Source organism: Garra rufa, chromosome 19, assembly GCF_049309525.1.
Source record: "Garra rufa chromosome 19, GarRuf1.0, whole genome shotgun sequence".
In the NCBI taxonomy this organism is placed as follows: Eukaryota; Metazoa; Chordata; class Actinopteri; order Cypriniformes; family Cyprinidae; genus Garra; species Garra rufa.
Genome location: NC_133379.1, coordinates 20,850,957 through 20,865,318, shown reverse-complemented (window position 1 = coordinate 20,865,318; position 14,362 = coordinate 20,850,957). Strand labels below are relative to the sequence as shown.

At 37.3% G+C, this 14,362-nt stretch overlaps 2 protein-coding genes across 2 annotated transcripts; both read right to left on the bottom strand.

Moving 5' to 3' along the window:
• Nucleotides 1-129: 129 nt before the first annotated feature.
• Nucleotides 130-982, bottom strand: mrps12 (mitochondrial ribosomal protein S12). Its single transcript, XM_073825193.1, has 3 exons — nt 845-982; nt 685-744; nt 130-594 (listed from the first exon to the last, which is right to left on the bottom strand). The coding sequence occupies exons 2-3, from the start codon at nt 731-733 to the stop codon at nt 212-214; spliced, it is 432 nt and encodes a 143-aa protein (XP_073681294.1). The 5' UTR covers nt 734-744; nt 845-982; the 3' UTR covers nt 130-211.
• Nucleotides 983-5,275: 4,293 nt separating this feature from the next.
• On the bottom strand, nt 5,276-10,991 carry npas4b (neuronal PAS domain protein 4b). The gene is made up of 8 exons (XM_073824998.1): nt 10,082-10,991; nt 9,644-9,798; nt 9,238-9,340; nt 8,867-9,152; nt 8,661-8,770; nt 8,409-8,544; nt 5,707-7,082; nt 5,276-5,611 (listed from the first exon to the last, which is right to left on the bottom strand). The coding sequence occupies exons 1-8, from the start codon at nt 10,254-10,256 to the stop codon at nt 5,586-5,588; spliced, it is 2,367 nt and encodes a 788-aa protein (XP_073681099.1). The 5' UTR covers nt 10,257-10,991; the 3' UTR covers nt 5,276-5,585.
• Nucleotides 10,992-14,362: the final 3,371 nt, after the last annotated feature.

The window sequence follows — 14,362 nt, the reverse complement described above, 5'->3', positions numbered from 1 at the left end:
AAGATAACATTTCTTGCAAAACAAGAAAAACTACTTGAACAAACTCTGTGGAAAATAACACTGCAGGATCATATCATCAGTCTGTAGGACTGGAATATCTGTATGAACAAGAGCTTGACCATCATGATATACATTTCAGACAAAGTTTATTAGTTGACATCCAAGTTATTACAGTCTTACAGATATATGCAATTACACACAGTTCTAGTAATTACTGTTTCTTCTTCACAACATGTGCACAGTCATATTTGCCCCTGACCACTTTAATTTTGACCCCTGGTAAGTCCTGTGTCCTTCCTCCTTGTATCAGCACCACATTGTGCTCCTGGAGGTTGTGTCCTTCTCCAGGGATGTAAGCGACAGCTTCATGACCATTGGACAGACGTACTCGTGCACATTTGCGGTTGGCTGAGTTGGGTTTTTTGGGTTTCCTGATCATGGTCTTGAGAATTACTGCTTTGAGCTGTGGATGCCCATAAGTGGCACCGATTTTTGGTTGAGGTGGGGGTGGTCTGCCCTTACGGTGCATCTGATTGAGAGTGGCCATGGTCCTGGTGACCACAGATCCAGACCAGAAAGGTACAGAGTGCGACGCTGCCAAAATAATACAATAGAAAATGGCATCATTAATTTCAGTTATTTATTTTAATAGGACACTATTCAAATGATGTTGCTAAGACTTACTCTGCAAAACAGACGAGAGCAATGGTCTCAGACTTCCAAGAAAAGACATTTTTAGTTCATCTGTAGGAACAATTGCAAAATCAAATAAGATGGTGTCACTGAAAAACTTACAGCAACACACTGTGCTAGTGTAAAATTATCCCTTTAATGTTTAATTTACCTGTGTGTAGGTTATGTTAAAACAGAGTGTCTGACGTTTCTTAATCCTTGCTGTCTTTAGTTTTCAGTCAGAGGAAAAAAAGGACGAATTCTTCCACCCTTACTGTTATGTTGCCGACATGCACGTCGCCATGTTGAAAACGCATGACCCCGGAGGAATCTTCCTCGAATCCGGACCAGTGAGCGCAAGACTGAACTGCGTAATACTGCCATCTAGTGGATGGGTGTGGTAAATCTGGCAAATATATATATTTTTACAAATAATACAAGTAAATGCCCAAAATACAGTAAAAGCAGTTCATGCAAAAACAGTTTGAATACACATCTTCTGAGATAAACATGTCTTAAAATCTGAATTAAGAGTAAGTTCAGAGATATTTTTGTGATGTTTGCAGTAAAAAAAATGAGGAAAGCTTATTAAAGGGATAGTTCAAAAATTAAAATCCTGTCATCATTTACTCACTACTAAGTTGTTCCGAACTTGTATGAGTTTCTTTCCTCTGCTGAACACAGAAGGAGATATTTTGAAGAATATGGGAATACAAACAGTTGATGGTCTCCATTTACATTACCAGTCAAAAGTTTTTGAACAGTAAGATTTTTTCTGCTCACTAAGCCTGCATTTATTTGATCCAAAATACAGCAAAAACAGTACAATTTTGAAATAAGTTTACTATTAAACAAATGTTTTTTATTTGCATATATTATAAAATTTAACTTATTACTGTGATTTCATGGCTGAATTTTTAGCATCATTACTCCAGTCACATGATACTTCAGAAATCATTCTAATATTCTGATTTGCTGCTAAAAAACATTTAGCTGAGTAGAATTTTTCAGGTTTCTTTGATAAATAGAAAGTTCAGAAGAACAGCATTTATCTGAAATACATTATAAATGTCTTTATGATCACTTTTGGATTAATTCAAAGCATCCTTGCTAAATAAAAGTATTAATTTCTATTAAAAAAAAAAACGGAAAAAAAAAATACTGACTCCAAGCAATGGTATAGTGTATAATGTTACAAAAACTTTTTTATTTCAGATAAATGTTGATCTTTGGATCTTTCTATTCATCTAAGAATCCTGAAAAAAAATGTACTGAACTGTTTTAAATATTGATAATAATAATAAATGTTTCTTGAACAGCAAATCAGCTTATTAGAATGATTTCTCAAGGATCGTGTGACACTAAAGACTGGAATAATGATGCTGAAAATTTAGATTTGATCACAGGAATAAATTACATCTTAAAATATATTTAAATAGAAAACAGTTATTTTAAATAATAAAAATATTTCCAAATTTTACTGTTTGATGCTGTACTTTGCATCAAATAAATAAAGGTTTCGTGTAGGGATGCACCGATCCGTATCGGCCGATCACTTGCGCGTTTTGTCAGTAAAGCCGGTTCTGTAATCAGCGGTAAATGCCATCAGGTGCGTGATTTCACGTTGAGCCGTATATACTACACACAGCCGTTGTTCACTGACGAGCTGCGCACATTCACACTGATAATGAACATTGATTTGCGCAGCTCGTCGGTAAACAGCGGCTGTGTGTAATATATACGGCTCAACGTGAAATCACGCACCTGATGGCATTTACCGCTGATTACAGAACCGGCTTTACTGACAAAATGCAAGCATGATCGGCCGATTCGTATCGGTGCATCCCTAGTTTCGTGAGCAGAAGATTAAAAAATTAAAAATCTTACTGTTCAAAAACTTTTGACTGGTAGTGTACTTCCATTATATGGAAAAAATATTATGTATTTCAATAGTGACCATCTTTTTACATATTTTTCAAAATATCTTCTTTTGTGCTCAAATGAAAAAGGAATTCATACAGGCCTGAAAAAATTATGATGTAAATTATGATTTTTTTTTTCATTTTCAGGTGAACTATGCTTTTAATGAAATAAAAAGCCACTTAAAGGGATAGTTCACCCAAAGACGAAGGTTACCTCATGATTTACTCACCCTCAAGCCATCCTAGTTGTATATGACTTTCTTTTGTCCATCCATCATAAAAAGTACTCCACATGGCTCCAGAGAGTTAAATAAACTGTAATCTCTAGCTAACTGTCGTATATTGTATATGTTCATGAGAGAGTGGTGTTTCAGCAGATGATGTAGGACATAGGGAAATGTTGCGGCAAACACAGAAGCACAAAGGAGAGAGCAAAACGAAGCACTGGTCTTGAATTCGAAAATTATTAACCTCCGGGAGGCATGTGGAGTACTTTTTATGATGGATGGATGCACTTTATTGGACTTCAGAATCTCAACAGCCATTCACTGCCATTATAAAGCTGGGAAGAGCCAGGACATTTTGTAATATAACTCCGATTGTATTCATCTGACAGAATAAAGTCATATACACCTAGAATGGCTTAAGGGTGAGTAAATCATTGAGTAATTTCCATTTTTGTGTGAACTATCCTTTTAAAGTATTATTTTGATAATAAATACTTTTTTTCATCTCTTTGCAGGCATTCCTTACAGTTTCCATTAATGACCACTGAACGTCAGTATTGAGCAGTCTTTACAGTATATACTGACAAATCAAAAGTAAAGACACTGAATAAAGTTTCGTGTTGGTGCAATGCAGGCCTTCGTGAGAAGTGGACGACTGAGGATGTTGTCTCAACCCACGGGATGAAGATAGCTTCTCAAAATAACGCTTATTTCAAAGGTTTGTTTTGCTGTATCTCTGCCGATATAATTTATTTGTTGAGAAAATTGTTCTTTTCATGTCTCACCATGGCATTAGAGCTCAAGAATAGAAATGTTTTGTACATCTTTGAATAGTACAGACAATGTAGGTGGTTGTTTGTCATCATACTTTCCAGAACACAAGATGAGAGCATCTTAATTTTTGCATTTCCATTATGATTTAAGTGGGCACGGGCTGTTTGTGTGGACGTATCTGGAGGACGATGAAGAGCGAGGGAGCAGAGAGTTAAAGAGGTAAGGGTGAGTCATAAGGGGAGAGGGTCCTAATGAATGGGACCGTATGAATGAGAAAGCACAGATGTGTGAAAGAGGGAGGATGAAAAGAAATTCAGCTGACTGATTGGAGGAGTGGGAGGAAAGCAGGATGAATAAGCACCTAAAAGTCCTTGTGCACCTTCCAAGCGCTCCCCATTCCCTCTTTTCCTCCTTTTTTTTTTATTTTTATTCCTCTTCATCGCTGAAAGCGCATCATTCTCACAAGGACAGGATGAGAAGATATGAGAGAGTTTTATTCAGATCAAACTCACCGGGTATTTCTGGACACGGGGCGGTAAGCTGGCCCACGGTCCCGTGTGGGAGGGTCAGCGCACAACCGGACACCAGACTCAATGGAAAGGTGCAGAACTAGATAACTGACAAGCAAACAATGATTTAGGGCCACCGGAGGTGGAGATTGCAAAGAGAAGATCTCGCTTCCCCAGCAACAAGAGGAAAAAATGGAAGCAGATACCGAGAGGCAGGAAAGGCCATATAGGGTATCATCGTGAGCTTCCAGGTATAATGGGAAAGTGTGGGCCGACTATTCACTGTACAGCATGAATTTGTGGACATATATGCATGTGTGTGTGTGTGTGTGTAGGAGGCTGATTGTCTCCACTGTGCCTCTGAGTCAAGAGCATACGTCAGGAAAAACAGATAGCACCTCATCATCTGCGTCAGTCGGTCCTAGGAAACCATGGCGACACACTAAAAAGGCAGTGAATGAAAGCCAGAGAGAGAAGGGAACAATGGAGGGGGCAGCAACAATGAACACACACCGATGAACCTCGCTTTGATGCATTTAATTGACTCTCATATACATATTTGGAAAACAAGAGCGCATCAAATTCAAGGATATTCTGTGTGGAAACGAACGTACGGTTTCTCTTAAAAAGAAAGGCTTTCACAGCGATGGCGTAGAAGAAGCATTTCGGGCTTCTCAGAGAACCTTTTGTGAATCTTAAAGTTTCTAAAGTTCTTCATCATGGAATCATCAATGCCAATCATCTTTGATTTGAAGAATATAAGATTAAGATTCCATTAAGATATTTAGTAAATTTCCTACCGTAAATACATCAAAACTTAATTTCTGATTAGTAATATGCTTTGCTAAGAACTTTATTTGGACAATTTTAAAGGCAATATTCTCAGTATTTAGATTTTTTGCCCTCTTTCAAATATTGTTATGTCCTAACAAACCATACATCAATGGAAAGCTTATTTCAGCTTTCATATGATGTATAAATCTCAATTTCAAAAAATAGACCCTTATAACTGGTTTTATGGTCCGGGGTCACATCATAACTTAACTTTTGGATCTCCAAACAAAAGACGAAACATAAAGGAATATAGTTTATTACAGTATGAAGCATCTTCTATGGTTTTCATGCACTGACACAATGAAAAGCAAATAGAAACAGAATACTGTAGGTAGGAATCAATCCTCTACTTGATCGTAGAACTCTACGATGGATTAAAGATACACTTGTGATTCATAAACACATTCTTTCGGTAAAACACAGTCTTCACTATAAGTGAATACAAAGTTTGTTACTTTAAGTACTTTTCCCCAAAGTGACAGTCCAATATGAATAGGATGCATGTTCATGTGACTTCATGATATATAAACATAAATAAATCTTTTTTAACAGACTTTTTAATATAGCTCTACCACATTGTCCCAGAAAAATAGCTTTGTAAAAGATGACAATATGCCATACTTTGTTGATTAAGTCACAGACTTATGTTAAAACATGTGATCACTGGTTCCATCTGTAGGGAAAAAGAGAGAGAAAAAGCACAGTTTAGACACAAAAACACTGAGATATCGCAATGCTACAATAAGCAAAAATGTTATAGCTTCTCACCTTGGTAGAAGATCTGTTGTCCGCCTTGATGAGGGAGTTGATACAACTCATCTTGCTGCCTCTCGGCAGGAGTCATCGGGGCGGCTGCCCCAAACACAGGTTCCATGGTGACCAGTTCCTCTAGGAGGGACTGGGCACAAGGCAGAGCAGGAGTGAGGGCAGGAAGTGCTGCGGCGGATCCTGAGGAGGACATCATCTCCACCTCTTCGTCAGGTCTCTCGACTTCCTGCGGCCCACCCCCGGCTATGCGATTACAATGCGTCGACTGGACGCTACAGAGGTGGTGTACACCGTTCAGAGTCGCCGCCTCCTCCTGCGTGTGAACAGGGGAGCTTTGGCTCGGGGAGTGCTGAGCGTAGGACGGCTCTGATGAGTAAGGCGAGGGAGGTACGGGGGAGGTGGATGGCAGATTTGGAAACGGGATGCCATCGACTGCTTTCTCCTCAAACATAAAGACATCAATGTGAGCCAGAGAGGAGTTTGGGCCGTGATGAGGGGGAGACGACGTGTTTTGTGGGTGGCTGTGACAGAAGCCCTCAGCTAAAGTGCTAATATACTGAGCCAGGAGTGAGATCTCCAGGCGCTCTCTTTCAGAATCGTCTTCCCGAGGGAAGAAACTCAAACAGGGCTTTTTGGTGGGTGAGGCCTCGGGGGTCAACAGGCCTTCGGGAGGATTGTGGAATGGGAAATGTGGGACGTCTACATATAGAGGTCCTCTGATCTCCGGCAGCGCCATGAGAATGCATTCATCGCTGCCTGGGCTGTCTGGAGTTGGTGGTAGCGTTTCGTACAGGCGTTTGCGGCACTGTTGAGTTGGGCCGATGCTAGCGGGAATGCTTTGTCTCATTTTCACTACATTGCTATGATCTGATTTGAAGCTCTCATCGCCAAACATGAAACTCCCTCCTCCCAGTCTTGGGGTGTAAGGAGGCGTGCAGATGAACTCTTCTGAGCTTTGGCGCTTGGGAGGAGGTTTGAATGGAGGAAGGGGTGGAGGAGCGACTTGGGTAACTGCTGAAAGACTTGGGATGTTGATGTTGCTCAGATGTTCTGGGGAGACACTCATGGCTGATCTCCACATCTGGTGGCTGCCGTGCAATTGCGGATGGCTCTCTTCGTCTTGAGAAAAGCTCTGAAGGGGGTCGAGTTGCATGTTGGTTGGGGCGGAGGTGCTGGGGAGCTCCTCTGATGAGCTCCGGCCAGATGTGGTGAAGCTGAAGTCGAAGGATTGGGAGGACAGGCCACTGCTGCTGGGGGTGAAGACCTGGTCCGGGCTGGACAGGGGGTCAGAGCTCTGGCGTGCCTCCTGGTACAGGAGAGCCAGCTGGTTCTGCTCTGAATACAACTGCTGACGCACTGACCAGGCTTCAGACTCACTGAGAGAAGGGAAGAGAAAATGAAAGATTGTTGTTATTATTTGTAGCATGACATTATTTTTGAAATGTTTGTTGTATGTTTCAGTGTAAATGTTAATACAGTTTAATATAATGAAATAATTACTGTTATTATAAATGTTAATATATTTAAAATAATATTGAAAGTATATAGTATAAGAAAATATAACTAGTAAAATAAAAATAGTTAACTGTTTAAATAAAAAATAAAAATATGTATAAAACATTACAAATTATGAATAGTGTTGTTAATATAATAATAATTATTATATTTTAACAAGAAATTATTATTATTAATACTAAATAATACAATTATTAATATTTATGAAAAACTAAAATAATAATAATAACAATAATAATAAATTATAATTTGATAAGGAATTATTTTTATTTTTTATACTAAAAAATAACTTTTATACATTATATATAACTTTTATTATTATTAATACTAAATAATATCATTATTCAAATGTATGAATAATAATAAGTATAATTTAAGGGATTATTATTAATTATTTATTATTAATTATTGTTATTATTTTTTAATTTATTTTTGTTAGTCATATTTGTTCATAATGGTATTGTTTGATGATAATAATAATAAATATAATTTAATAAGGGATTATTTAAGAAATAGTTTTTTCATAATAATATTATTAAAGGAATTATTATTATTATTATTATTACATTTTATTTTTGTTTGTCATAAATGTTAATAATGATATTATTTGGTTTCATTTAATTAAAATTTTCTTTGTCGTGTTATAGTAATAATAATACTAATAATAATACAATTATTAACATTTATGGAAAAACAAAACATTTTTGTATTAGTACAAAAGGTAAAAGTAATACTACTACTACTACTACTACTAATAATAATAATAAATAGAATTTAATAGGGTATTATTATCTTATTATTCTTAATAATTATTGTTATAATTTTTATTTTGTTCATTTGTTTGTTTTTCCATAATGATATTATTAAAGGAATTATTATTATTGTTATTAATTATTGTTATAATTTTATTTTGTTTTTGTTTGTCCTAAATGTTAATAATGATATTATTTGGTTATAATAATAATTAAAAATAATTCAATTTATGGAAAAACAAAACATTTTACTATTAGTACAAAACATTAAAGTAATCATAATAATAGTAATTAAAATAATATAATACAATTTAAAAAATCCAATTAATCAAATTATTATTATCATTACTTAATTATAATAATTGTACAATTTGGGTTTTTTTGGGGGAGGGGGGGGGGGGGCATATTAAACCTAAAAGCTGGTAGTTTGTATACCTTATAACATAGTTGTGGCTGTTGATGGGATATTCTCCAGTCTCCAGCTGAAGAACAATGTACAGCCAGACCCACGAGTGATCTGCTGCCTCTACCTGGACCACCATCTCCACCTGCCTCTCCCCACCTTCATGTACTAAAAAAAAGAACACAATAACCAATTAACAAACCACATTTACTAAACCAGCTTTTTGATGTTTGTTAAAAACATTAAACATCTAAATAAATGAAGTTATGTACTCATGTACTCACACAGGGCGCAGTGTTGTGCAGAGGCGTGAGAGAGATCGCGAGGATGAATCAGACTGTACCATGAGCGAGAACGCAGCGTCTCGATGTCATAGCCAAGGTACACGCTTACACTGTCAGAGAGAGACAAACAAACATGACCAGATTATTCCCTCACTCTCAAAATACATAATCATACACCGGCAAGGACGTTCAAGCTCATACTGTACCTGTCGTGAACAGCATGGATTCTCATATCCCGGCTGTGCTGAGACTGGAAACAGGACAGGAGGAAAGACTGCTCCGCAGGAGGAGTGGGGAGAGGATTCCTAGCTGACAAATGGGTGCTAGACTCCAGTGGGGAGCAAAAACACACCCACACTGGATTGGACGTCCAGTAGGAGGACGTGTGGTATGGAGGTGGCAAACAGCGTGCCCGAACCAATGCCAGTTTATTGCCAGATCCCTGCCTCCTTACGAACTTCGAAGTGCTGAAGCGGCAGCGAAACAGACGGTCTGGGGGGGGGGGGGGATTTTAGAATTTTATTTTGTATCTTAGTTGGTTTTTGATAACAGGTGTCAAACCAAAAGTATAAATTACCTGTGTCAGGTGTGGTGATTGGCACAAGGTTGCCTCTCATGATGAAATGATCGGCTGGGTCGATAATATCATACACGCTGTCACTCTGAGCCACCAGATCAACCTAAATGAAGCCCAAATTTATATTTTAAGCACAACAATTGCTAACAAACACACTTAAAAATAAAGGTTTCAAAAGGGTGATTCCACTGAAGAACCATTTTTTTGTTCTCCAAAGAACCTTTCAGTAAACAGTTCTTAAAAGAACTATTTTGTAACATTTAAAAAATCTAAAGAACCTTTTTCAACATTTAAAAGGTTCCATGGATGTTCAAGGTTCTTCATGAAACCATTGATTACAATAAAGAACCTTTATTTTTAAAAGTGAAGTACTACAAAGTTAGTTATTTTAAAATTAGTTTCTTACCATGGAATGCCCAAGGTGCTCTGCAACATTGTCCGACAGATATAGGAGTTTTCCTTCACTCGTCAGGACTAGGAGAAACCCTGGTAGTGTGTGCAGAAGATCCGAAAGCTCAGGCAAAGCCAGGACGCTCTCGCTCAAGTCATGACCTGCTGCCGCTGATAAAAAGAAAACATGGAAATGTGAGAAAGTAATCTTAAGCAGCATCCACACAAATAGCTCAACATCAGCACCATAGACAGCTACTTTTCAGAACTCTGGACAGAGACAGATTCCTCAGATATGCTTGTAAAAAAGTTTTAAAATGATTGATTTATATTCTTAGGTTCTTTAGAAAACCAAGGATCGAGAACCTTTCAAGAAGCTACAAGTAAACACACTAATCTGAAGAATTAACTTCAAAATCACTTTCAGTATAATCTTTCAAAAAGTTAACCCTACCTTGAGAGAAAAAGACGGACTTTCTTGTGTAAATGCAGGCTAGGGACATGATGTGAAGATAGGAGAGACGAGCTTTGTCGGCATCGGAGATGGGCAGAAGATCTTTCAAGTTGCGAATTTCTGCGTTGATTTGATCCCTCCGAGCCTTTGATGCTCCTTTTGTGGAACGGTACATTTTATCGAGTCCGAAGAATCGTTAAAACAGACGAATAATGTGTGTAAAAAAACTGCCTGGAGCTCGAGCTACTCAGCCATCGTTTGAAGCAGATGCCACTTCTTCTAAGTTTCGGAGAATAACTACTCAGTAATTGAGAAAAACATTGTTTCTTTGCTCATAAATCCTCTGTCGTCTCTTAAGTTTTACCGTTGGAATGCTATGGTTCTCTCTCTCGCTTTTGCGTGAAGCTTCTGATGGAAACATTGCCTTCGGATGCTTTATATAGAGCGCCCGCCTGAAGAAATGATGGGAGGGGGCGTGCATAAATGGATTTGAATCTGAAGTATCTCTGCATTTTGCTGCTGTGATAGTGACGTAGGATAAATATGGGATCCCTTTCAACGCGCAAAGCCAGATTTGGACAAATCTAGACGGAGGCAGCGGTCCAAACTCTCCACCCTGTTGCGCTCTCAGAGCAGGTGCATCTGGCTGCGAGCTGCTGTAACAGAATTTTGCTGCTTGGCTTCAGATAAATGCTGTTTATTTGGGGACGGGATTAGAAGTAAGAAGTTATATCTCGTGTTAATGAATTTCTGTGATATGCTAATTGGACACTGTAGATGCGCCTGTGGTTATTGGTTCTTCATCAAAGCAATTAGTAGGAGGCTGATAACGCACACTCAACAATTGCATCATTGCAGTGAAAATAGAAAATAAACAATAACCACGATTAAGAAAATAAGTGTTTTATCCCACGACTGCCCCCACACAACATGATCGTTGAAATATCATTTTACAGCAAACGGATCACAAATATAGTTCACAGTTTGATAAGGTGACTTTAAAAGTATTTCTTATATGGATTTCTGAGAAAAATCATTTGTTAATACGCTGTACTTATTTTAAATAGCCTATAGAGTGTTTTCACGGCGCAACATCAATCATTTTGGCGGCAATGAATGTAAACAATGCCACTGAACCGAACGAAACTCGGATATTCTGCCGATTACTGCTGCTGAAAATCAGATCAGTTATTGAATTGTTTTAGGCTGTACTAATCGGTCGGACCGGGAAAAACATTTGGAGTACTATAGACTGCCAAAAGTTATAAATCAAGAGTGTAAAAAACTGTGAGGTACAAAAAGCATTTGCGTTGGCCAAACTGAACCAGGATTTTGAAAGCAAGAATCTTGACAACATTGTGTTTGTTCTTATCATTTCTGGTCAGGTTGGTGAAATATTAGGCTTGTTTCTTAATTACTACTGTCCGTTCTTATCTTTGCCACCTGTTAACTTGGTTTGTCAAAATATTGCTCCCTTTCCTGATTATTAAGTCCTTCTCTATATGATTTAGCAGCTTCCACACGTTTTTTCCCCCCATGGTTTAGACCAACAACGTATTTAGTAGTACATTACCTGTGAAATCCATGCTGTTGTTTACATCTGAGTATCACCAATATGGCCGCGCATCCAGGTAACTGACCAAATTGTGATAATAACACATACAAAAATATTATGTGTTGTAATATAAAGCTATATTATTATATTTATTAGTAAAAATATGTTTAATTTTACTTCTAATGTTTTTAAAAATACCTTTTTTATTTAATTTGTTTACTATTCACATTATTAGTCAACACTTAAGTAAGCTTTTGGGTGAGATACCTGTTAATTTTATAGTAAAATAATGAGAAGAATAACAATGTGCAGTAAACGGTAAAAGTGTGTCCATTACAAACTAGTGTGTTCATAATTAAAATATTACAGTAAAATATGGTAAGACACATCAATTTGCAATATCAAACAGCAAAATGACCTGTTTTTTATGGCTAAAAATAGCTGGATGCAGACCAGAAGTCAGACTCAAAATAAGCAAAAATAATGTGGATAAAAAACTGTATGGTAACAGGATTGACATTGTAAGATCGCCCCCTACTGACAAAAATATATAAACATAAAGCTAGAATTTTGTTGTTTTATTTTTATATATTTAATAAACACCTGCCACAAAGTCATGCATATGGTTAAGCATTTTGAGTGATTATTAGGCTAATAAAAATATTGTATACTAGGAGTTTAAAACTCTTGTGAAAATCATTTCAGATTTGAAAATTCAATATAACGTATTTTAAATGTTTTATTTCTTTTTTCTTAGTGAACTTATTTGTGAATAACAAAACAAAGCAAAGCAAATAGTTTTCATTCGTGAAAGAGAGTGAGAGAGACAGAGAGAGAGAGAGAGAGAGAGAGAGAGAGAGAGAGAGGAAGGGGAAAATAAGGAGAAATCAGTGAATGAACAGTTTGAAGGACACTTGTCTGGTTTTATAGTTTCTCCTTTATGTTCATGTTTATTTTAAAACCAGAAGAATCAAGGTCCTCAGTCTTTTTACTTTAAAGAACAGCGCTAATCTGTTGCTTGGCAACACTTCTTTTAAAATACCAGAGTAGGACAAGACTGAGGATGGTAATGGTCATTTGAAGCTTGAACTCAACAAACTTTGTTGATCTAAAGTAACATGTACTAACAGTCACGTGCCAAGTCATGATTCACAGCACTTGTAAACAATATATTATGGTAAAGTGGAATCTTATCTATTTTCATCTGTATGTGCTTTGATCATTTGATCATGCTTTGTGACATCATGGCCAACCTCATTGATTCATAACAAGAATGCAAGTAGTTAAAGTCCCCATGAAATAAAAATTGAAGTTTTTTCAATATTATAGTTTGAATATGTTAGCCTTAAGGATAAGCTAGTGTGTTTCAAAACAATGGCAACATTTGCAATACAAAATATAAGAACATTTTTTGATGACATCACCCTGCACTTCAGCTTCTCATTAAACTTTCTGTCGAATCAAATGCTCTCTAGAGTCCAAAGCGTCCCACCCCCTACACTATAAACAGACGCTGAAGCTGCGGCTGAAATCGGTAACTTGTTCAGAAAAATTGTTTTTTTCTGTAAAGAGAATGACACGTTGTATGTAAATATGCTTTCCATTAGGGCGAATTAAGTTTTAGTTTCTGTTTCATGCGAACTGCAGCAGTGCGCATGGTCTGCTTGAAATTACGTCAACACAGAATATCGCTGTTTCAAAGCACTTCAGTGGACCTTTAAGAATTCATTTAGGGTGTATTCACACATGTAGTTTGGTACTTTTGGTTTATTTGGTCTGGATTAAAAAGGAAATTATACATTTTTTCTTGGTCCGCTTAGTGTTCACACTGGCATTTTTGACCTGATACTGAACCTAAAGGCAGTGATTCGTTCACAACCTGATTGGTCGGGTGAATGACGTTTATTTAGTGACGGAACTCACCGAACACTCCAAACAAAAGGACAAATACACCTAATGAAGTTTGCTGGACTAAGCTTGCTTATTGTTGCATGTATATGATTTTATTTTCACTACATGCTAACTTACAAAGAGCTCATAAAAGGCACTTTACCTCCTTGTTGCTCCAAGTTTGCCCTCTGCTCATTTTGTTTTAGATTCAAATTCCCTGCATGAAATCATGTCGCATAGCTTCACATCTTGTCATTACGTCCTGTTTTTGGTTTGTTTAGAAGTATTTGGTCTGCGTTGCATTCATATTTCATTCGAACTGCACCAGAGTTTGTTTGGAAGCAGACCGAAACCCATCTTTTTAGCAGTCTCGGTCCGCTTGTTTGGTGCAATCGCACCAGAGTTTGTTTTAATCAAACCAAACATGACAAGTGTGAACACACCCCTTAGAATTTAGTTCCATACACTTAGGGCATGTTCACACTTGTAATTCGGTTTGTTTAGTTTATTTGTTCCGGAGCAAAAAGGAAAATGATACATGTGGTCCTGGTCCGCTTAGCGTTCACACTGGCATTTTTGACAGCGAACCTAAAGATACCGAACCTAAAGGCAAAGTAATATGTTCACAACCAGATTGGTTGGGTTGAAAGACATATATTTCGTGGTGGAAGTAAACGAACACTCCAAACACAAGGAAAAGGTGCGTTCGACATAAAGCGGCACTGCGTGTATATTACATCAAAGTACCCATTCACTGATCGGTCTGCTCAGTGGCACTTTAAGCTGAATACACCCAATGCCGTCTGCAGCACTAAGCGTGCTCATTGTTGCGTGTA